We start from the raw sequence: 25,637 nt of genomic DNA, 5'->3' as shown, positions 1-25,637 counted from the left end.
TGTTTGTAAAGTTCTCTGAAAATAAGACGTGCTGCTAAATAGACATTTAACATTTTTCATAGCATTAAGCTTATTTCATCTTTATCATCAGTTATACTCTCTGCCTCAGTTTTGCTTCCACTATGAGATATTTTCTTTAATCTTTTTTCCCCAGACAAGCTTACACCTCCAAGTTCAATTATTCTGTCAATTGTGTTTTAAATCGTACTGATTTCCATTAACCAATTGTGGTATCAATTTGTTGATGTAGTCCTTCTTCTGAACCAATCATCTTTATATACCACTGAAAGCTGGAAAGGCAATTAAACTGAGGAAGGTGAGAGTTATTCAAGAAAAATTAAAGAATAAAGGTAAAGAAAGTGGAAAAATTTGGATCAAAAAGGGTACTGAGGAAAAAAATACACATGTACTAAAAAGCACAGTACCGGAGCAGATAGAAGCACAGAGGGAAAAGAGGAGAGTGAGGTAGACGGATCCTGCTTATGCCTACTCCATCTCTCTTTCAGCACCAAGGACAGAACCTCTTAGCGGGTGGCCCTAGTAACGTTCAGTTTAGGGTCCCCCGGAATCCTCTAGAAAAAACGGATGCGTTCAAAAGCAGCTATAAAACATGCTCTAAGATCTAATAGGGAAGCTGGAAAAGTAGCACACAAGTAATTTCACCTTAGAGGCTAAAATGGGTGATTTTCTTTCTGTTCATGTACGTAGTTTCTGTGTCCTGGGAAAGGCAAAGTTTGCTCTGCTTGGGTATATCTGCTGTCAGTAAATGGCTGCAGGAGCTGAAGTGCTAAACTCCACAGTCTCCAGAAATCAGAAGAAATTTTCAGGGTAAGTAATTTTTCTTTTTGTTTCTAATTTAGTACATCATGTTTTCATGGAAGTTAATCAGCTTGGGGTTCTGTGTTTCTCTAAGAATATGCAGTAAAACTCTATACTCATTCTTATTTAAAAACCTAAAACCCTGAGGATACTGTTTTCTTTTTTTTTCTAAGTGGTGGGACAGTAGAAATTTATTCTCTTCTTTTTCTTTTCTTTTTTCCCCAATATTGTATCCTCATGGGCTCTACAAGCTCTATCAAGGCAGAATTAAAAGATAGAAAACAAAAAGCTGTTATTATTCCTGGGATTTGTCTGGAAGTTGATTGTATTCCTCTTAAGGGTTTTACTTAATTGTAAGGGTCTGTTATTTTAAACTCCCCAATTCAACACCCTGGTAATCCAGGGCTGAGGGTTTAGAGAGGCACTGTTTTCAATAGTCTATTAAAGTCAGGCTATTTCCACGTCAGGATCCAATTATTCCCAACAGAGATATGTTGTGCTGGAGATGGTGATTATGTATTTTTTTATGATGGTGTATGATTTTGAGGGTATTGTTGTTATTTAATTGTGGGACTTCCATCACTTACTGCAGCTTATTGGGTCAATGGAAATCATTGCAATTAGGCATTTGTTCTAGTTCATGCATTTAGTTTAGTTGAATACCATTAAAATGCACACACAAATAATAATGCAGCAACAATAAAGTGGCATTTGGGTTCTAAACTCATTGTGCATCCGTGTTTGCACTTTGAAGGTGAAGCCCTTTGCTTACTGATACTGAAAGGTCAGCAAAATGTCTGTCCTTAGGTCAGAGTGAAGAACAGCTGCTTGACATGACATTAGGATCTCTTACAGACAAGAAGCAGAGACAAGTGAAAAAGATTCTTACTCAAGCACATCTTTATTTATAGTTGTATATTTTCAAGTCTGCGTGGTTAGCAGTGAGCAGGGTTATTGAGCAAGGAAAATACTGACAGTATCCAAATGAGCGCCTGATATTAATGCTTCTATACAGAAAGCTGCTTACAATAGAATATGCATTAAATCAAATAGATTCTACTCCATAATAAATTCAGTTTCTAATTCATTGCAATTTGTTATTGATTAATATTTGCTTATTTACTGATTGATCTACTGAATTCCCATTTTATCTCTGATTTAACAGTAATATGTTCAGTCTTTAGAGGTTGTGAGGGAAATTGAGGGTGTTCTGCTTTGCTAGGCAGGTTTAATGAGGGAAAAAATTATATTATCTTAGCTACTGGATCCCAGTAACCAGCTGTGGTTTCTTTTCTGTACATTTACCAACAATGTAAATGTGCCCAAATATATAAATATACTATGTATTTCAATGCACTTGTGAATCTACATTAGGAGAATAAACTAGATAGCAATTTGCAAGAATAAAGTGCCATAGAAATGCTAAAGACTACCTCTAATAATAATGACAATGTAACTCCCACTGGCTCTATCAGCAGTGTGCACCTGCATTGACTTCACTGAGCTTAGTCAGATGATGTGCATAAGATACCCTGAACAAGCGAGATTTTAAAATTAGTACCCATTTCATGTTTGTCTGCCTTACCCCAAAAGTGGCATAGTTAAGAACATGAGCCCTGGAATCAGACAGATCTTGGATTGAATCAACTCTGTCATTTACTGGTTTGTGACCTTAGTAAGATACTTACTTAACCTCTCTGGGACTCACTATATCTGCAAAAATGGAGATGATAACAGCACCTATCTCCTTCATCAGGTTGTTGTGAGATTTAAATAAAATAATTTTATATTATCATATTTATATATGTGAGCTATAATTATTAATGTTAACAGGCAATATAACAAGTCTGAATTGAAGCCCAGACCAGAAAAGCTTAGAAGACTGTTGATCAGGATGTGACTGAGTGAAAAATTAGAGATGGCAATAGTCAGAGATCTCTGAGATGAGTGAAGATGTGGTCATAGAATCCCATCACGAAGGTGTTTTGCTTTGGGTTGAAGAAAATCCATCTCAACATGGGAATGACTCCTGGCATCAACTTCCATCCCCAGATGGAATGAATTGTGAGCTTTAGGGAGATCCGAGATCAAAGCTTGGCTCAAATCAGCCCCTTACACACTGTGTAATCTTGTCTCAATTGTTTTAATCCATAAAAGGAAGATATCGATATTCACATTTAGGGTTGCTATAAATGTTAAAATGAGGTAATACATGTAAACTCCTAGTGCCTGACACATAGTAGCAGGCCAGAAGTAGTTTTCTTCAGAAGCAGGTTGAGGATTCAAGGCGGTTTTGCTGTGTTTGTTTTTTGCTTATCTCAATATCCTTAAGGAAGAGAATAAATAATTAAAACCCTATAAATCCCGTAAATGTTTCAAGCAGTCTGTCATTCAGCACAGAGGGATTGAACAGCAACAAAGCAGGATGTATGTCATAGCTGAAGGGGACCTGACCACTCTCTGTTCCTCTGCTTTTTAAAATGGATTGTGCATTCACTCTAAGAGATGCTACAACAAACTATAAAGACCAAGATAAATTCATACTTTGTAAGAAATTTAAAGGCTCATTAAAATATGTAAGTAGTGTTATATGTAATGAATCTTAAAGAGTGAATCCAGCAGTAATCTTCTAGTCTTTGTCTTCTCTATTTTCTCACCTCCCATCTACTTTTAACTCCCAACACTCTTTGCTGAGGTCACCAGTAATGTCCTAATTCCCAAGTTTATTAGACACTCTGCAGTTGTAGCTTATTTAACCCCTTCACCTATTCCCACTTTCTTGTTAACAATAAAAGCTACCATGTTTCAGGTGCTATTTCCCAGACATTACACTATAGCAGTGATTCTTAAAGGGGAAGACAATTTTGCCCCTCCCCCCAAGGGACATTTGACAATATCTAGAACCATTTTTGGTTGTCACAACTTGGAGGGAGGAGTATGCTACTGGCATCTAGTAGATAGATGTCAGGGATGCTGCTAAACCTACAATGCACAGAATAACCCACATGACAAAGAATTATCCGGCACAAATTGTCAATAGTGACAAAGCTTTACATATATAGTTTCATTTAATCTTCACAATAATCCTGTGGAGTACTTATAATTATTATTGCCATTTTGCTGATGAGAAAACCAGCCTATCATTATGAATTACTTAGAGAGTGATTATTAAGTTAATGAATTCTCTAGACTCTTTGCTTCATCCTACCTGAGACCATTTTACTATCTGTTAACATATCTCTCAGAGGGAAAAAGAAAGAAGAAAGCCCAGCTTAGTTCTGTTATATAAGCAACACTGGCTTTAAAAAAATCTAAGGAGGGAGAAAGCTGAAACAATTAGCTGAGAGGTAGGGAGTATTCTAACATCTCACTTATCTCTGCTTTCATCTCTCATATCCACAACCCATTAGAAACTGCCTGGGCAACTTCAGCTTGCCCCACCTGCTGCGATAAAGAATATAAGACCTGAGACAGTACAATGTGAAAAAAAATCAGAAACCCATGCAATTGTGATTCCAACATCAGGCTCAGAATTGATTTTCAGAATTGAGAGTTTCCCTTCATATAATTAGCCATCTACACTAAGCTGTACTATTTTTAAGTAGCTGTCAAAACTCCTGACAGAGTAAAAAGTCCAGCAAGATGGTAACAAACATGATAAGGTTTTATGCTTCCCTTTTAATCGACAGGTGAGATGAGGCTAAGACATCATTAGACAACTGCAGACCCCAGGAAAGAGGGATTCTGGGTACTGCTTTCCAAGGGGGCCCAGTTGTGAAAGGGAAGTCATCTGAACCTGAGACTGCCTTAAAAGTGGAAATATCTTTGAACAATGAGAAAGCATTGTATTTTTCCAAAAAGCTCTTGGCAATGGCAGTACTATCTCCAGGGTAGCAGCTGCCCTTCTGCAAATAATGAGAAAATTATAATTATTATCAAGAATTATTATCGTGTTTTAAAATATATTGAGTGCAAACAGTGTGCCAAGATAAAGAACAATTTTTTAAGCAATTCTCTGAATGTATTCCAAGTTGGTCACCCCATTCCAATCATTTGTTCATTTTAACACTTTCACATTCCAAGCTAAAATGTTTCAAAATGAGCTACAAAAGGACAGCCATGATTAGACCAATCTCCTAATCAAAAGAGAGCTGCAGATACTAGGATTGAGAACAAATCCTGGCCACCAAGCCAGCCTCTACTTTTGCCAGGGCCTGGAGCAAGAGTTCCCATGGGCACCCATATATACCCTGTTTAAATATTTTAAAGTCATAACCAACTAAGCATTGAATAAAATGTTTAATCTTCCGGCCTTGACAAATATGCCTTTGAAACCACCTGGTAGGCCAGGTTTGAATTTAGGATTCCTGGGTCCTTAGGAGTTCTATGCAAAACGTGACAGCGCAGGAGAAGCTGGATCCCCTCACACACACTCTCACTATCCCGCCCCAGGGATCCTGTCCTCTTCTCTCCCCACCTTAGGCTACACAGAAGCTATCCCTCAAGTTCCAACAAAAAGCCACCACTTGGTCCCAGGAACCCCACACACACATCGCACAATCTTTCCTCAGGGTGACATATTCAGAATGGGGCCCATCGTGCCCTAGAAACAGGCTCTGAGCAGCTTGGACAGAGAATTCTGTGATCCTGGCACTGGGGGTATGGTCCAGATGGGGGTGTGGACTCTTAGTGGATCCGCTCCTTGGGGCTGTAGGAGGGTATGACCTCATCTTGTGGGGAGGGTATAACCAGAAAAGGGTATCTTAGTCTGTCTGGGTTGCTGTTACAAAATACCATAACTAGGCAGCTTATAAACAACAGAAATTTACTACTCACAGTTCTCGAGGCTGGGAAGTCCAAGATCAAGACACCAGCAGAGTGTGTCTGGTGAGGACCTGCCTCTGGTTCATAGACAGCTGTCTTTTCACTGTGTTCTCACATGAGAGAAGGGGCTAGCCAGCTCTCTGGGTCTCTCTTGTAAGAATACTAATTCCATTCATGAGGTCTCTGTCCTCATGACCTAATCACCTCCCAATGATCCCTCCTTCCTAATACCATCCTTTTGGGAGTTAGGACTTCAATATTTGAATTTGGAGGGGACACAAACATTCAGACCACAGCAGAGGACCAGAGTGTGGCCCTTTTACAGCACAGATCTGGGGGCAGGAGTCATTTTTGCTTGGGTTTGGGGGCCACACTGTAAACCGCAGGCCTTACATCTTCCCCTATCCTCCAGAACTGTGAGAGAATACATTTCCATTCTTTATAAATTACCCAGTCTCAAGTATGCTGTTGTAGCAGCACAAATGAATAGATGGGTGCCATCATTTCCCTCATTTTACACAGGAAGGAACTGGAGCTCAGGGAGGTAGAGCAATGTGCACAAGGTCCTACAATGGCTTCTCATCTCACCCAGAGTCCAAGCACGGCTCTTTCAATGGCCTGCACAACCTCTGTACCTCATGCCTGTTCTACTCCACCCCGCCTTGCTTGGCTCCACCTACACTGGCCTCCCTATAATCCCTTCTCTAGGCTAGCCCTTCCTGCTGGTACTTGCTGTTCCTGCTGCTTGGGCCACTCTCCCACCAGATATCAGCATATCTGCTTCCTTACCTTCTGCAGGTTTTGACTCAATTGCTAATTTCCTCATGAGGGCTACCTGATTACATAAGTTAAAATTGCACTGACACCTACTTACATACACACAGTCCTCACTCACTATTCCCTCCACATTTATTTTTCTCCAAAATACATATCATCATTGAGCATACCACATCTTTTATTGACCTTGTTTATTATCTGTCTTCTCCTTCAGAATGGAAGCTTCATGAGGGGAGGGATTATTATCTGTTTGGTTCATTGCTGTATCTCCAGCTCTTACAACAGTGTCCATTATATAGAAAATACTAAATAAATATTTATTGACTCAATAAACAAACAAACAAAAAATGTATCCAAGCAACCAAGATCCAAAGAGTCTGATTTTACCAGTATTGTTTTTCTGTTTCTTCCCAGGAAACCACTTGGGGTCACACTCCTTTCTCTGGGCTATGGCGCCTCTGAGCCAGCTGAGTGGCCACCTGAACTACACCTGTGGGACAGAGAATTCCACAGGTGTCAACCGGGCCCGCCCACATGCCTACTATGCCCTCTCCTACTGCGCACTCATCCTGGCCATCGTCTTTGGCAACGGGCTGGTGTGCGTGGCTGTGCTGCGGGAGCGGGCCCTGCAGACCACCACCAACTACCTGGTGGTGAGCCTGGCTGTGGCAGACTTGCTGGTGGCCACCTTGGTGATGCCGTGGGTGGTATACCTGGAGGTGAGTGGGCTCTAGGCACATGCTGCCCATATGCCGTGCTTGTCTTTGTCTTCCCTGAGCTCCTGGCCTTTGGAGCTCAAAGTACTCCCCCAGTGGTCAAGTAGCTGAGGAAGGAAAGGGAGTTCCTGTAATTCTCTTTTAATGAGGGAACTGAAGCTCCAGAGGGCAGCCACCATCCAGTCCTCCACTCACACCAGAACCAGGGAGCCAGGAATGATTCTGTCCTCAGGTCTCTAGTATCCTGGGAGCTGGGCTTGAGAGATGGGATGCTTCCAAAAAAGGGCTCAAGTTTATTCTTTATGCCAGTCATGTCTCAATGACATGGTGGGTTTGGGGAGGCAGCCCTGAGGGCGTCTTCATCAGTGTTCTATGTATATGGAGTGATAGTATGCAGGAGGGATGTGAGGCTGAGAGGAAAGAAGAAATTACATTAAAAACAAAAAAAAACACTTTTTTAGTGAATGAGAGGGAAAGATAGAAAGAATGGTCTGCAATTAGAACAGACCTCTTTTGGTGGTTCAGTTGCCCTCCATCTTGGCTTTTCCCTCCTGAGTGCCAGCTCTCCATAGACTCTGCTACCGAAGGAACAAACTAAACCTTCAAATTTATATTTTCCATGCCTCCATTAATAGTACAGAGTCTTTGCCAGTCAGATAGTGCAGAAGAGCCTGGAGAATTCTTCTGGGGAGAAACTTTTCTTAAATTTGAAAGTATTTTCATTTGTAAGTGCAAAACAGGGTCAGAGGATGATCACAACAAGGAAATCCATTTGCTAACAAGGAAATCAGGGTGTCTGCATCTGTTCAAGAAACACATATTCTTACCAAGAAAACATGCAATTACTAAAGAGATTTTTTCAAAATACATCTTAATATACTATTAATATTTCTCCTCTGCACTGTGTCATTCTAAAGAGGTATCCAACGAAGGATCAAAATGATGCCATGATTAAGAGAAATTAAGATTCATCAAATTAATATCTCAGTTAATATTAATAGTGAAGGTGACAGTTAATTAAGTATGACATATCATGATAGAGCAAAAACCTTGAACATAGACTGCCTATGCTAGTACCTATATCAAACAATGACTGAGATCTAAAATTAGACTTATGATCTCAAAGGAGAAAGATAAAGAAAGAAAGAAAATAGAGAAAGAAAAGGAAAAGAGGAAAAACAATTAGGCTGATTGGGATAGAGCTAAAGGTTAAAGGGAATACTTACTTGGGAAAGAAAATATGTGTTTATTCTTCCCAGGTAGGATAATCCTGATGGTAAAGGGTCTTGTAATTATCTTAACTTTTCTGTCAACCCAATTAGGCTAAATTACCCTGAAGTCAGTTATGTCTTTGTTCCTCATTTCCTGTAGTCTAAACATGCTACCTGGCATATAACATGTGCTAAATAAATATTTGATGTATGAATGATGCAATGAATCTACTCTGTAATGTATGCACTATATGGTCAATTCCTGCATCTATATCTACTATTATAAGCAGACCTTCTGGGGGAAGGAAGGGGTGAAGTATTATTTTGCATCCAATAATAATGAGACTGAGAAGAAATTAGAAGCCTGTGATATTCCTGTTTAGAAGTGAGGCACTTTAGGTGCTACAAACCAGTATGGCTTGGTCAATGATTTATAGCACCACCACCATCCCCCTAAAATGTTTCTGTCCATCTCTATACATTACAAAATTCTTAAGTCCCCCAGAAGGAGGAATGTCAGAAATGCAGGCAGTGGACCTTAATTTTAATGAGCATTTTGATCCCCTCTAAAATAAAATCAGTCTTTTGGTACCTAGAATAAAGCCACTTAGGGGCACTCTTGGCTATCCACTTCTAGTCCTCTGGTTGAACTATATTGGGAAACCTCCATACATACTGGTTTAGAAGATGGATGTTGTGACTTTTCCACCTTAGAAACCCATGGCATCCCCTTCTAGCCACAGATGCCCGTATTACACTGCTGATCATAGAAGAGCAGCTGAGACTGCAGAGAGCCACCAGAAATCTTGCCAAAGGCCTTAATGGAATCTCTGTAGTAAGTAGTATCTATGGGTTTTCTCCCATGAGAAGAGCTTTGGTGGAGCTCTTGGTATCCCCACATAAAAACCACTATGCCCTCTGTCCCACAGGTTATTTGATATAGATGTTCAGTGCTCAAGAGCATGGTCCAAAAAAATCTGCATTCACACAAAGAGATTTGGGGGAGTAGAGACATCTCTTCACTGGGAAATGGTCTTTGAGGCCTCTTTTTGTGTCTTACTAACTTGCTTCAAGGCCCAGTCAATGCAACTTAATATTTCTGCATCCCTTTCCACAGCAGTCAACTAAGGGTCTGTCTCTTCTATAGGGGAGAGGATATGACTTAAAGCCGCTGTCACTAACAGTTAAAATATTAGAAGTTTCTAATTTAGAGGACCAGGTCTCCCTATTCCACACTAGTCTATACTTTTCTTAGTCTTAAATTTTTTCCAGTCTTTTCTTACAGGCAGAGGAGGTACCTCAATGAGAGAAAAGAGTACTTGGAGCTTTTAAAATATGGACTATGAATATACAACTCCATGTGTCTCAGGAGGAGCAAAGTGTTGCTCTTACTAACTTTTCCTAACAATGGTGCAGTTTGAGTGATCCTCTGATAATCATGTGCTTATACCTGAGAGCCTCTTTTGGGAAAGGAAAGGGTGACTGTTGGTCACAGAGACTGCTATAGGCTTAAGGACCCCCAGGAAGACAGGACATACATAAGAAGAACACTATTTTGGGGGCCAAAAGATTCACCAAATCCATAGCCTCATGTGCTTTGATTTGAATACACCCATCTTTCTCAAAGGAAGATTGGCTCATTTTGCCAGACACCAGTGTGTATGAGTTAGGAATGTTTTGGCTTTAAATCCTGGAATCCTTGACTACTTGTGGCTTAACCAAATTTTATATTTCTTACATAACCAGAATTCTGGAGGAAGGGGATTGTTGTTGTTGGTTCAGCTACCCCATGGTGTCAACTTGGACCAGACATTCCCATTCTTCCCCTTCACTATCCTTGGCAAGCTGGCCTACTTCTTCATGCCACTCACACACGGTTGCCACAGCCCCTACTATCAAGACAGTATTCAAAACTGGATGGATGGGAACTTCAGAAAGAGAGAGGGAGAAAGCCCTTTCCCTGGAGTAGCTTAAGCATCCTTCTAAGGAACTTCATTTAAGCCTAGTTCACCAGAACTTAATCATCGGGCCACCTTTAGCTGGGAAGGAGGGAGGGAAGGAAGGAAGGAAGGAAGGAAGGAAGGAAGGAAGGAAGGAAGGAAGGAAGGAAGGAAGGAAGGAAGGGAGGGAGGGAGGGAGGGAGGGAGGGAGGGAGGGAGGGAGGGAGGGAAGGGAAGGAAGGAAGGGAGGGAGGGAGGGAGGGAGGGAGGGAGGGAGGGAGGGAGGGAGGGAGTGAAGGAAAGAAAATGTGTGTTTTATTTAAAAACTATGTGGAGGGCCGGGCGCGGTGGCTCACATCTGTAATCCTAGCACTCTGGGAGGCCGAGGTGGGAGGATCACTCAAGGTCAGGAGTTCAAAACCAGCCTGAGCAAGAGCAAGATCCCTTCTCTACTAAAAATAGAAAGAAATTAATTGGCCAACCAAATATATATAGAAAAAATTAGCTGGGCATGGTCATACATGCCTGTAGTCCCAGCTACTCAGGAGGCTGAGACAGGAGGATTGCTTGTGCCCAGGAGTTTGAGGTTGCTGTGAGTTAGGCTGATGCCACAGCACTCTAGCCTGGGCAACAGAGCAAGACTCTGTCTCAAAAAAAAAAAAAAAATATGTGGAGGTAGGCAATTGCTGTAAGGTAGTCAATACAATATCACATAACATTGCCTCTGTTGGAATTCACTGGATGATGTCATTTCAACACAGGGTCTGGGAGTCAGAAGACATGGAATTAAGTGAATAAAATGGAAGGGACAACAACACTTTCCATGTTGGCCTGATGTTAGGCTCAACTGTCATCAGCTGAGAGCGTACTGTGATAACTAAAAAGTGTGATCCATAAATGTCTCCTTAAGTCACTTTTAACTGTAAGTTAAAGAGCACTTAACTCCAACTGACTTAAATAATAAACAGAATACATTGACTTTCACACCAGGAATTCTAAAAGCTCTGTGTTAGGGTGGGCTTCAGGCACAGTTGGATCTGTGAGGCTCCAGCTCCATTTCTCTATAATTCTGTCAGCTCCGGTTTCTTCAATATATAGTTGGCTCTCCTTGGTATCATTCTCATCATTAGGGCACACAGGTGCCTGCACTTGGGGACTCACAGGGGCCAGTCACTGACCCATTTCAGTATTCTCTGTCCTCAAGCCTAGCAAAGAAGTTCAGGACAAAAACCATGCAGGTGACCTCACAGAAGGTCATATTTCATAGGTCTCCTGGCTTGACTGTCTCTTTATTTCAGTTTGCAGTATTTTCTCAAAAACTCTTTTCTGTGCCACACCAAATAGTTCTATCTCAGATTACCTCTCAAGTTTTTAATTTCCTGCCTTACAGGCTGCACGCTGGAGCTTCCTCTCCAAGCACATTTTGTCCCACTCAGTTAAGCACCTTTTGTGAAGTCTAATGCACTTATATCAGGACAGAAAGGCAGTGCGGGCGCCAGAGGGTATCGTTTGGAATACTAAATTCAGAGAACTTGGGTCCCAGTATGGACAGGAGAAAAGACTCGAGAGTTAAGAAAGGCAGACAAGCAAAATAGGACAGGAGGGTTCAGGCAGGGAGATGCACCACAGGAAAAGCGATCAAGGTCAGACAGTGAGGAAAGGAAAGAACAGTAATATTTTGGGGAAGGAAGAATCCTTGGGCTTTGTAAGGATACTGATTATTAAAAAGAATTAAGTTTTTTTTAAAGAGAATTTTATCATAGCTAAAAAAAAAAAAAAAACCCAGATGATAGCAATTTAAGACTTCCCTACTTCAAAATAAAAATGAGAGATTCTCACCATCTCTTCACCAAACTCTGGATTTTGATAAAAGTCATAGGCTGTTAAAGCTGGGAGGGCTTGGAAATGATTTTTCCTGTCATATTTAAAGTGTGCTCCAACCACAAGAAATTTCTGGCCATATTCTAATGATGGGGGTTTTCTGGGTGGGGATCGTGAAGTTTGCATTTTGGATGAGCTCCTTCGTGATTCCTATGCACCCAAACTTTGAGCAGTTCTGAGCTAAACCTTCATCAGGGGGTGTGTTAGTCCATTTTGTGCTGCTATAGCAGAATATCCGAGACTGAGTAATTTACAAAGAACAGGTTTATTTATTACAGTTCTGGAGGCGAGGAAGTCCAAGATCCAGGGCCTGCTTTGGCCAAGACCAGGTGTGTCATTTCATAGTGGAAGACAAAAGGGCAAAAGACAGGCAGAAGGGGCTCAAACTTTCCTTTGCATGAGGAACTCACTCCCATAACAGCATTAACCCATTTGTGAGGGCAGAGCCCTCATGGCCGTATCACTTCTCATTAGGCCCCATCGCCCAACACTGTTGCATTGGAGCTTACATTTCCAACACATGCTTTTTGGATGACACATTCAAACCATAGCATGGCGGGAGAGAAAGACTGCTTGTTAAAAATACAGGCTGTTGGGTCTGCCTCAGATCTACCAGACCAGACTTGCCAGGGTAGCCTACAAGTCTACGGTAATTGTAACAATCTCCCAGCCGCACTCCCACCCCAGGTAACTTGTGCAGCCAGCTAGCCATCTGCTACACCGACATTTGGGAACCACTAATCTGCAAAATCCCCATTTCACAGATGAGAAAATTGAGATTCAGAGAAGTGAAAAATCCTAATTTATTATCCTATATTGCCCTATGGCAAACTGTCCTTACCCAAAAAAAGATCCCAAATGTGGCAAACAAAGATGGACTGAAAAGCCCAATTTAGAGGAGTAATCCCATCTTTCCCCCTCGAGTATTTCCCCAAAACAACTAAAAGTTCATCTCTTTAGAGCAGTTCTTAACCTGGGGAATCCATCGACTTGGATGTAAATAAAATTACTTCTTTATTTTCACTAAGGTAAAATTTAGTACTTCCTTCAATTATGAATGTAGGCATCACCCACAGCAGAAGAAATCTTTAGTGTCACCTGTAGAACTCACAGAGATTTATATTTTCAAATCACATTATGGCTGTTGTAGATATCTTGAAACTGACATCAGCATTGCTTTGAAATTAAAGGAGTTTTGGACTTGCTGCTAGATCTTGTTATTTGATGCATTATTAAAGTACCACATATATTTAAAATACTTTGGTAACTGTATTTCAATAAAATTGCTATTCTTTATGATCCATCCATCATATTTATTTTATGCATTTAAAAACATTCTTCTAAGAAGGAGACCATGAGGCCAAAGAAATCCAAGACATAAATAATGCTTAAGGGGTGGGAAGTGGTGGCTCATGCCGATAACCCTAGCTCTTTGGGAGGCTGAGGCAGGAGGATCACTTGAGGCCAAGAGTTCAAGGTTGCAGTGAGCTATGGTGAGGCCACTGCACTCCAGCCAGGGGGACAAGGGTGAGACCCTGTTTCAAAAAAAATAAATAAAAATATTATTTTTTAAAGGAGTTCTTAAGGAGCCCTGCTTTAGGGACAACTGTTTCTGAAGATGATGTCCTGCCCACCCCACCTGCCAGACCAGTGTTTCCCAAACCCAGACAAAAAGAATGATTTGAGGGACTTATTATTCTGAGCAAGAACTGAGAATCATTTTGTTTAACAAGAGCCTCCGGTGATTTGGGAAATGCTGCCTTATAATCAGTAAATTTGGGAAATGCTGCCCTAGGCTGTGTCTGTTGGAAATCAATAGCCAACTTCAGTACCTGAAGACATGGCTTGCTTACTCCCACCTTCTGTATTGCCAAAGGGAGTTAGTTATATTCATTAGCAAGTGAGAGTAACACCACCTGGCTGCTGTATAATTCTGAAGTGAGTTATTCATTAGAATGTAGGAGAAAGAATCATGTCTCTAAAAAGCTTTAAATCAATCAGATTGGGGGTTTTTTTTTTACTTTTTTCTGACTTAATTTCAAAAAATCAGTTTGCCTTTCATGATCTCCCAACACTTGGTACCTATCTCAATGTTAGCACTTACCACGTTACATCATAACTACTTTTTTAGTACCTATTTCTTAAGCCCTCAATTCACCCACACCATTCGCACATTACTCCCCTAACAGGAACATACTATATTCTGAGGCCCTCGGGACAAAAACAGGTTTAATTCATTTCAATACACCCACCCATGCAAAGTTCCAGGCACATAATGAGCCCTCAATAAATAGTGGATATATGGGTAGATGGATGGACAAATGCCAACTCTTCTCCCTCCTGTGACATTAGAATGCAGTTCAATTCTGCACTTCTCAGAAGTGGCATTCCAAGGTGCTGACCTTTGAGGGTTAGAACGGAGTAATGGTTAATATGAATGGTGTTGAAATTCCAGCTCCTTTACAAGCTATGTGTCCTTAGGCAAATTACTCAACCTCTCCAGGTCTCCATTTCTTTATCTATAAATTAGAAATAATATTTACCTCCTTGGGTTACTATGAGACAATGTGTGAGAGTTACTAGCATGTTCTTGGCACTGTGATGCTCTTTATTGACCCCTTACTATTATTTACTTGGTGTGGAGGACTCCAGTAAAGAAATATATTTTTTTCCAATACAACTCCCACCAATTAGAGACCCATTTTAACGAGTAAGTACCAGGGAAAGCTAAGTGATGGCACCTCAGTGGGAATTACTTTAATCAGCTAATCAGATTGTTTTCTTCTTGACACTTAGCTGAGATCAAGGAGAGAATGGAAATTTTGATGGCAGGATCTGGAGACAGTAAAAGAGGACAGCCAGAATGGGGTGGCACTCCAAGGGGGCCTGGAAGCCAGGGGACAGCTTGCGGGCTCTGTCTTTAGGGGCTGAGCAAGAGGGATATTGAAGAAGCCTGCCATGTGTATACTTTCAGCTATCCCAAAAGACAGTGGCCCCCACTGTCTTTTGAACTGTTTTTTGTCACCTTGGGATAGAAGCAATCAGGAGGACATCCCATTCCCTAGAAAGGAGTCGATACAGTCTGTCACACAAAACCCCTTGAAGGGCACCTGGCTTTCTCTTTTCCCCTGTCTACTCACTTCCATCCATTTTCCAACAACCACCCCTCCTTGCTTGCCGCTTCCCTACAACAAGGTGCAGAACAACCTACATTCGAGTGCCCTGTCTGCCTCTACTAGCCCTGTGCCCTTTGACAAGGTGCTTACTCTCTCTAAGCTTTAGCTTCCTTCTCTGCGATGAAGACAGTAATAGCTCTCTGTCATAGGATTATAATCGGAATAGAAGCCATGCATGTAAAGTGCTTTGCAGAACACCAGGCATTTAGTAAGCATTCAATAAATGTTAGCTATTATTGAGAAAGATTATATCAGAGACCATTCACTCTTTCCAAAATATATTTTCATGCTAGGCCCTGGGGATCCTCTAGGAGCTGCAGATGCAGCAGAAAACAAGTAAATGTCCCTCCTCCTATAGGTGTTGGTTAAGTAACAGTCATTTAATCTCCTATCAAGTAAGTACATAATTTGTCCTCAAAAAGCTTTAGGAACGCATACAGTAAAATACAATTCAGTTTTCAAAATCTGAAGTTTCAAAATTATAGACATTCCTGGAATGGATCATGTGGGTCGGTGCTGCATATAAATTCTATTTTTTAATTTCAGAATATTAAGAGGATACAAATGTTTAGGTTACATATATCGCCTTTGCCCCACCCTATAAATTCTTAATAAATGTTAGTTCATATTAATATTAGGATCTCATGACGACCTCTAACTATCAATATCTTATTTTAAAATGCCTTGCTTCTCCAGTTATTTTAAGTTGTTCAACGAGAGGCCCTATAATACATTTCATAAAACCTCTTAACACATATAACATACGTTCCTTCTAAAAGCTAAGTGTTAGCAGATTCACAAGTACTTGCTTTATGAATGCATGCATGAATGAATGAATACACAGCAAGCACTGAAGTTTGCTGGTGGCCTAACTATTCTCTCTCACCTACACTAGCCCCCAACACATATACACAAACAGCTACTCATAATTATGCAAAAAAGGGGTTTTCCCTAATTTTAAACATAAATTTCGTAGTCCACACAAGGTTGAAATAAAATTTAGTATGCAAAAGTCAGCTTTTGTAAGAAGCTTTCACAGCATTCAACTGTCCTATGTAATAACCAAAACTATCTATCTTTTATTCTCCTGCTGCCTTAAATCATTGTGTTATTATGGCCTTTTATATTAGAATTCTTACATCTATCTCCCTTTTGAAAAGTTTTTCATGCTCAGAGTTCCTATACATTCATAGTAGGCCTTTATTTATATAGAGGCAAGAGTTCCAAGTAAAAGAGAGAAAATAAATCTACAACCAAATAAACAAAAATGATAGCTTTATCACTAGTTTTAACTTTTCACTGTTGCTTTTAAACAACAACAAAAATTTTGGTCAGAGTTTCTCAAAATAGAGTCTGGAGATGACCAAACTCAGGGGATAAAAGGGGATGTAGGCAAAGAAATAAATCCAAGGGGAAGAAGTATTAGGGATGAGGAAGGATAGACAGCGTCTTAAAACCCTGCTTTATTGGGAAAACAGGAATGAATAGTAAAGTGACCTGGACATTGAAGAAGAATTCTTGGATGAGAAAGCTCAGAGGAACAGCACCATCTTTATACACGATCATTTTGCTCACTATCTGTGATAAGCAACTTCAGTGGCTACTGTTCCTATTTTTTCACTCTTTCTTCCCCTTAAATAGGCATTGGCCCTGCTTAGGAGGAATATCATGAACACTCAGCTACAGCCAGGGGCACAAAGCTTCTCGGGTCTCTCCTTGAGAGCCAGGGTCCCCAAGAATGGCAGGAAGCTGGCAAGAGCACAAAAGCCTTAAGGCCCACGAGTGGCCATTCGCAGACATTCTGTAAGTGACAGTCTCCCTGACACATCTTCTTGGTTCAATTAGGTTATATGAAAGTTTTTAAAATTAAATAGACATGTACTAGAATATAAATTACCTAAATTCTGGACTTTTTATAAGCATTACTCAGAGGAGGTTATGGAGATTATGTACACGTGTAGATGCATGAGGTTGAAACCATCCTCACTGATTCCATGAGTGGTAGAGAGAATCCTTGCTCCTTTCCAAGCCCCTGGACTCAGTCTTTTCCCCTCCTCTTGGTGAGTGGGACATTAGCAGTGGGGTGAGGGGTGTTTAAGGCAGTCATCTTGGCACAGACTTATTTTATATAGGTTCTTATAGATGTTGTTTCGGAATGTTTGCAAGCTTTGAAACCTGAAGCCAGATAGATTTTTACTTTGGAGGTACATTTTATGAAAAATATGTTCTAAGTTTACTTCCTGAGTACATGGTGAGCTCTCTGCTGGGTGGAGGGCTTCAGAGAGGCAGTTTTGTCACAATACACACATCAGGCAGTTGCCCAAGTTCTTTTGCTGCCAGCTGTGAATCCCTGAGCATAACACTTAGCCATAAGGAACATCATTGCCTCCTGAGTCGGAACTAGATCAGCAATTCTCAGACTGTGGTATGTCTGGGGGTGTTTGAAAATGAAGATTCATGGACCACAGATCCAGACCTTAGACCTACTGTCAGTAGGTCTAAGAAGGATTCAGAAATCTACATTTTTAATGAGCACCCCCTTGTGGACCACACTTTGAGAAACACTGGACTAATTGATTTGGAAGATCCCTTCCAGCACTAACACTCTGTGAACTGGTCCTTTCTTTAGCAACCAATCTTGGACAGCCTGGCACTCCCTCGATGTCTGTCCACCCGGTGGTAATGATGTCACGAACCACAGGAGTAGACAGGGGTCGACATCCATACTGGGTGACACAGAGAAGACAAGAGAGTTGATTGGATGATTGTTCTTTCTCTAGGAGAAACACTAACATCCTTGTCTCTGATCCCCAGGTGACAGGTGGAGTCTGGAATTTCAGCCGCATTTGCTGTGATGTTTTTGTCACCCTGGATGTCATGATGTGTACAGCCAGCATCCTGAACCTCTGTGCCATCAGCATAGACAGGTAGGGCTGGGGTTCCCCTTCCAGGATTGGGAGAGAGGTGGCCCAAAAGCTGGGTGGGGGAGGGAAAACCTTTGCATTTGAGGGCACTGGAGTCACCTCCAAGTAGAACTTGACACTGTGACATTTTCTGTCCTCTCTTTTTCTCTTAAATTATGGCGTGCAGATGAGAAGAAACCCCTGTGACAGGAGAGAAACTGTTATCTTATAAGCATTTTTTGTCTTTCTTCTCCTCCAGACCCCTAGAGAGGATTCTGGTTTTGCTTTTCCACCATCCTTTGGGGCTTTTGTTATTCCTAATAAAAAGGAAAGGGGGAGAAGAACAAAAGGAGAGCTGACCTGGGTTGGTAGGAAATCCTGTTGTTTTCTTTGTTTTTGTTGAAAGGAGGGAGGGTGGGGGAGGAAGAGAGGAAAAGAGAAAGAGGTAAGCAGGAATGCATTTTGGGGGAAGGAAAGGGGAGAAAAGTGGGGGAGAAAGGCAATTTTAGAAAGCATGGCTGTGATCTATATAGTTCCCTCATAGAGTTTAAGAAAAGCAAGTAAAAAATGATAGGCTTTTTAAAATTGCTTTTTGTTTGACAAAATTTCTGGATTTCTGTGATTTTGACACCACTCTGTATGTGTTCCACCTGAGTAACATCACTTTCTATCCCTACGGGTACCTGAATTCACTGCCCTTGCTCTCGGTGCCTCTGTTCCTCTTTTTGTCTTCCTCTTCTCTTTCCCCTCACCCTGCATGGGCCTTACATTCACACGGCTTCCACGGGACACTGTGGGGCCCGCTGAGAGCCCTGGGGGAAAGAGGCTGCTTCCAAGCCTGTGGCTTCTGGCACTGGTCAAGAACCTCCAACCTTCCTTCTCCGAGTCCTGTCCCTCCTCTCTCACCTTCCACCCCTTTTCTTTCTCCCAATAATATCATCCAGAGTTCCAACAGGTGACCCCAAATAAGATCTGCCATTTATCGAGAATTGACCACATTGTCCTAAGCTTTGACAGGCATTAACTCATTTCATCTTCACAACCGTTCTTGGGAACTAGTATTGTACACTATTATTATCACATTTACAGCTTTCCTGGGGTAATTAAGAAATTTACCAAAGTCACACAGCTCATATGGGGTCATGCCAGGATTTGAATCCATGTCTATTTGACTCCAAGTCAATAATCTTAAGCTTTGTACAAACTTCCCCAAATCTCCAGCTACACCTCTGCCTTCTCCCCAGATCACATTACTACATGAGTTTCCCATTGGCTCCTATGATGCTAAGTGCTAAAAACCAGACCATTAATGCACCCACCCATCTTGACTTGGCGATCTCTTATTGACACCATCTTTCTCCTGGAATCTTGGGTTTTATAGGACTCTTCTCTCTTCCTAATCTCTCACACCCAAGCAGTCGACGTTTATAGACTCTATTTTTGTAATTTCTTCAAATTTGCCCCTACTCTTCCTTTCTTGCTGCCCCCTACTTAGTTTAGGCTCCTGTGACTTCTCACCTGAAATTCTACCCCTTCCTTCTCACTGGTCCTCATACCACTATCGGAATTATTCCCCCAGAAGTAAAGCCCTAAGTCTACTGCCCTTCACCAAACCCGCCAGTGTCTCCTCAGCATATGGAATAAAAGTTAGAATTATCTTCACACCTGGCGTTCCAGGTTTTCCACAATATGGCCTCAACCTACCTTTTTAATCTCATCCCTTTGTGGGTTGCTCTATAGTCCTCTTATGCTCCATATCACAATGGACCTCTTTTCCACAAAGCCCTTCTGAATTCCTACAGTTTGATTCAGTCACCCCTGAACTCTCAAAACGCTTTCTTTGCAACTATGTTGTGGCATCTGCAGCCTTTTCCAGAGGTCCTAGAGCACGCCCGCCCCACACGGCCCAGCATGGCGTTCTCTAGAGCAACAGCCCTAAACTGCCTCTCATGCTGAAATGGGAATTTTGAACCAAAAGAACCAAAGAATGAACATGAAACCCCTTTCCTATGGTGATCTGCAAACCACCCACCCAACTAGATGGTTTTTTATTTCTATCACTTGGTTGGCTATCCAACTGAGAGGAAAATTAAAGAACATATCCATAATTCTGCAAATAATACCAGTAAAGAGTATGTTTAAAAATAGATGGATATGGTTGCATAATTCTGTAAATATAACAAAAAAACATGAAATTGTACATTTTAAATGGGTGGACTATGTGGTGTGTGAATTGTATTTCAATAAAGCTGTTAAAAAATGAGAAGATAGGGACTTTATAACATTTTTTCTCTGACATCTAAGTCTTTGGTGTAATTTCTGGACATTTAGAACATGTTTTCAGGACTATGTTATTTTTTGTTGTTTTATTTTGTTTTTTAGACAGATTCTCACTCTATTGCCCGGGCTAGAGTGCCGTGGCATTAGCCTAGCTCACAGCAACCTCAAACTACTGGGCTCAAGCTATCCTTCTGCCTCAGCCTCCAGAGTAGCTGGGACTACAGGCATGCACCACCATGCCCGGCTAATTTTTTCCATATATTTTTAGTTGTCCAGCTAATTTCTTTCTATTTTTAGTAGAGACAGGGTCTCACTCTTGCTCAGGCTGGTCTCGAACTCCCGAACTCAAGCTATACTCCCGCCTCCACCTCCCAGAGTGCTAGGATTACAGGCATGAGCCACTGTGCCTGGCCTCAGGACTATGTTATTTACAGGAGTACTGGACCGCAGGCAGCCGGTTTGCTTCATCATTGCCTCCACCACCTGAAACTCTCACACTAGACCTAGCTCCTTAGAACCTGTGAATCTCCCTGCTGTGCCTATTGCAGAGCCTTGAGCAAAAAGCATGAAACTGAATTGTGTTCCCTGCCTGAGGGTAGCCCATGTTCATGCCACAAATAGGCACTTTCAGAAAGGACATGAGAGAATCGGTCAGCCTTGGAAGGAGAGGGAAGAGCAATATAAAGAGAGCATCTAGGGGAGGGCCTGAGACAGCCACCACCCAGCCCTCCTAATTCCTGACCCTCCTCTCTACCCTCTCAAGAACGTGGCCTATACACTCCACCCACACACATTCACACACGTGGGGCTCTGGGCAAGGTCGTGCAGGTTGTGCCCTGAACACTGGTGTAGGAAAGAAATTCAGCCAGCACTTCCTTTGCCAAGCTTTGAGTCAGCCAAAAGAGGGTGCCTTTTTGCAATTTGCCAGCCAGGAGTGGGTGCCTTTATCTAATTTACACAAGAACATCATTTTGTTGGCAGCGGCCATGCTTAACACCCACTTCTATGTTCACCATATAAAACACAACCAACAAGAATAAATCTTGAATTGGCTCTGTCCTGTATAGGAAAACTCCAAGAATGCACAGCAGTCACCTACCTGAAACCTGAAGGGACTAGCCATGCCTTGGATCTCCATGGAGAAAGAGGCTCCATTCTTGGCTTGTATTTCCATATGGTCCAATCGGTCCTCACCAAGCCTCAAAATGGAACCTCCTCGTATTCTAGAAATGAAAATAGGCCTTGGAAAAGCTGTCTCCATTAACCTTCACAGCAGTTTGCCATACACAGCATTAAATTCTGTTCATCTGATGACAAATAGCTGGTCAATTCATTAAAAATGCAGTCATTCACACAGGCTTTTGGTCTTTGCACAATGCCAGTCACCGGTCTGACAAACTTAACCAAATGGATTCAGTATTTTTTGGTCATGAAGCCCTGATCTGTAATAACAGGGTAGAAAGAGAGAGGAAAGAAAAGGAAATGATAAAAGGGTTTTTGAAAGCAAGTAACACTATTGTCGTTAGATTTTTAGGCATAGCTCTGGGATGCTTGGATTAATGCTGCCTTTTCTTTTTAAAAAAATCACAGTGAGAAGTGTTCTGAGCACAGTCCCCTAGCCCCTTGGCTCCTCGCCTCCCCAGGGGGCCAGCCCCCTCCCACAGCATCTTGCATCCGGGGTCAGAACTAACTCACGGAGAGGGCTGAGAATGTGTCAGAAGAGGAGGACAAGACCAAGTGTTGAGAATTAGAGTCCTCTGAGAGGAGCCCGGGAATAATGCAGCCAAATTCATTCACCAGGGAGTTCTTTAAGTGGCTCTCAAATGGCACCCATCACAGGCGAGCCTCTGCCTCTGTGCAGCGAGCACAATAGGTACCAGATGAGTCACAGGCACCTTGGATTTTTAGTTTGCATCTAAATAAGCACTTTATATTTGCAAAGGGCTTTCCAGTCATTTGCAAAAAGCTTTCTCCTTCAACAACTCCACGAGGGGAGTCCACAGAACTAAAGATTTATTGAGCTCCCTGTCTGACCAAATAAAAGGTGGTGAAAAGCAGCCCTCACGGAGCTCTGGGGCTCATTAAACCCAGGCAGGGAGTAGAGTCAGGCCCTCCCGCCCAGGCGGGCCTCTTTCCTCCCCACTACCAAGCTTCCCAAAGAGGCACCCTCATCAGTTCACACACACACACACACACACATCTCCCAGGGCTCAGGGACAGGGCTCCCAGGTTGAATTCTGCAGGGAACTGAGACCTTCAGTAGAGTGACCAGCCACACAGGCCCTGCACAGACTTGGGACTCAGAAGCAGCATCACAGGCATCGTAGTTAACTCTCTTGAGCAGAAATGGTAAACGCCTGCACAGGGTCCTGCAGCCTCTTAGTACAGGTTCGGGACTAGAAACTGAGTCTCCAGACTCCCCCCTAGTACTCCATCTATTATGAGATGAGGCTGTTTCATTGGTGGAGGTGGGTATGGGCACTTCTATAGTCGCAATTCCCTCGGACTAAATGAGGCACATTTCCTATGTCTTCAATGTCCTGGCTACCTCTGTGCTAATCTTAACTTACATTAGTCTAGAAGCAACAGCAACAATAAAAACAGCTACCATTTATTTACCATGTTCTATGTGCCGGGCACTAAGAGCTTTTCATTCATTATTGCTAACCCTCACAACAACACAGCAAGATGGGTATATTATCCCCACATTACAAATAAAGATGCTGAGGCTAGAATGGGTAGGTAAGCTTGCCAAGATCGCACAGCTAGTGCAAGGGTAAGAATTCCGTCAGCCTCTTTCTACTACGGCACGCTGCCCCTCTCAGAGCTGCTGAGCTGCAGGCCATGCTCTGGGTCCCCCAGCTGTGGAGTCACACTCCAGGCTCTACAGTTTAAAAGCAATGTGACCTTGGGCAAGTAAATTAACCTCTCAGGGCCTCAGTTCCCTTACTGTTTAGTGGTGATAATAGTAACTACCTCAAAGGATTGTTAGGGGGATTAAATTAAATTAATATTTTTAAAGCACTTCAAACAATACCTAGCACATTGAAAGTGCTATACACTTGTTTGTTGGAGAAATTTTAAAATGTAATGTTCCCTAATAATCAGGAGTAGGAGAAAGACAATCATAAACTCACTGATATGAACAATCACTGATCCTTGGGCCAGCACAATAATAACAGCAATAGCAATACTGTCATTGAAAAGTTTAATATGTACTAGGCATTGTGCTAAAACAACAGCAACAAAAAGCTTTACAGAGATAATCTCATTCAATGTTCATAATAGTTCTTTCGGGCAGGAAATCATTATCCCCATTGTACAGATGAGAAAACTGAGTCTCAGAAGAGACAAGCCACTGGCCCCACATTTAAGTGGCAGAGCTGGGATGTGGACGCTTCTCAGTCCGTTTCTCAGGCCCAGGGACTTAACGGCCACGCACAGTGCCAGTGTTCGGTAAGTGCAGCAATCCACACCAGAAAGGGCCCAGAGAGCCAGGAGCTCAAACGCATGGTGAGGGGGGCCTGGCCGAGGGGCGACGCCACGGCTCCTACAGTGTGTGGCTGGCCCTAGAGAACCCCCAGGGCAGCAGGTAGCGTCCAGAGGCCGCTGGACAAGCCTCCCTCTCCGTCCATGCCCAGCCCGGCCCGCCCTCCGGGTGCTTTGGCCCGGCCCTCGCCTGCAGTAGGTCATCTGCAAGCGCTCCTAGAGAAAACTCGAGGCTAAGCAGTCCGCCTGGGTGGGAATTCAGGGTCCCTGCAGGGCTCCAAGAACAGGGGAGGCCCGGCTTTCCCTCTCCACTTCCCCACCGAGCCTGGAGAGCCCCCAGGTGAGCGATGAACTTCTCACCCCGGCGGAGCTGGCCGAGTTCTTGCTGCATTATGGTGCCCTCCGATGGCTAATTCCGGAACAGCCGCGCTGTCTCAGTCACCCATGGCAAGCTGGGGGCCTCGCTTATTCTAATAGTTTAATCGTGTTTTAAACAGAATTAGAAAAACATTTAATGTAACAGGGGCAAATGGTAGTCTTGACTCTCACTTCAAACCCAGGTTAACAAGAATCTTTGTCACAGAAATTTTCCCTAATGCAGACTTTCTCAAACCTGCCTAACTGTACGATGCACTTACTTGTTAAAAATACATATTTCTGGGTTCCACTTCAGAAGCACATAATCAAAATCTCCAGGGACGTGGCCTGGGAATCTGCATCTTAACACACACACCCCTCCCATACCCGGCAACTAGCAGAATCAAACTCACTGGGAAAACTCAGTTCTGGGTACCCACAGAGCTCTCCAAGTACAAACCACCCTTTCTGAGCCAACTTTTCTGAGGAAGCCCTTATCCCCCACAAGGCCTCAGAGACTTGTTGATGCCCTTGAGAAGGAGCAGGGCATTCAGAAGAGACAGCAGCCCCGGAGGTGGGTGACCTGGCTCTGCCACAGTCTGCTGTGAGACCTTGTTCGTTGTTAGCCTGTGTCTCTGATTCCTCCTTGATAAAACGGAGCCAGAGTTCCCTGCACTCACAGACTCATTGAATTAATGGAGCCTTCAAGGAGTGGCTCAACATTAAAGCATGTTTGGGAAAGTATGCGACTCCCAGTGGTGTGTGAAACCAGCTTACAATGGGGCTAGCATGATCTGATTGGCAAAATTTAAGGAATTTTTTCGAACCAGTTATTAAAGCTTTGGTGGTAGCTTAAAATGGCCATCAGTGGAAGTAATTATACCACGGAAATTGGCAAATGTTACAAATTAGGGCTTTTTCCACCTGGAGAGCCACTTGTTAGCCATTTACCAGCACACCAGTGAGTGCATGGGGGAGTCAGGCTCTTTTACATCAAAGGACATTATGCAAATGGAAGATCTTGGCCCAACTGCAGGTCTGGGCAGGAGGAAGTGGGTCACAGGTTTCCTACTCCTACCCTCAACTAACTGTAGCAGCAGCAGGACTCAGGTCTTAGCCCCTCGTCCAAGGTCCCTCCAGGTCACCACTAAAAGCAAGGAGTCAGGGCTCAGGACTTCTACTTCTCGCTCTTGAGAAAGAAGCTACCTTTGTAGCTTCATGTGTCAAGGCAAAGTCCTGCAGAGTTACCTTCGTCTCAGAACTC

The 25,637-nt window shown here is 42.6% G+C and overlaps 1 protein-coding gene across 3 annotated transcripts in view; it reads left to right on the top strand.

The window, feature by feature from the left end:
* The first annotated feature begins 595 nt into the window (after window positions 1–595).
* The window catches only part of DRD3 (dopamine receptor D3), a 42,200-nt gene continuing 17,158 nt past the window's right edge, over window positions 596–25,637 (top strand). The window contains exons 1-4 of one of the 3 annotated variants that reach the window (XM_076007289.1): window positions 596–828; window positions 3,152–3,395; window positions 6,835–7,139; window positions 18,159–18,271. In XM_076007289.1, coding sequence (XP_075863404.1) covers window positions 6,870–7,139; window positions 18,159–18,271 — 383 coding nt within the window. In that variant the 5' untranslated portion in view covers window positions 596–828; window positions 3,152–3,395; window positions 6,835–6,869. Of the gene's footprint in view, window positions 829–3,151; window positions 3,396–6,834; window positions 7,140–18,158; window positions 18,272–25,637 lie in introns of those variants that run through there. The other 2 variants (XM_076007322.1, XM_076007354.1) reach the window with 2 other exon arrangements.

Source organism: Microcebus murinus, chromosome 1, assembly GCF_040939455.1.
Source record: "Microcebus murinus isolate Inina chromosome 1, M.murinus_Inina_mat1.0, whole genome shotgun sequence".
In the NCBI taxonomy this organism is placed as follows: domain Eukaryota; kingdom Metazoa; phylum Chordata; class Mammalia; order Primates; family Cheirogaleidae; genus Microcebus; species Microcebus murinus.
The sequence above is the reverse complement of the archived record's forward strand: the minus strand, read 5'-3'. Positions and strand labels throughout refer to the sequence as shown.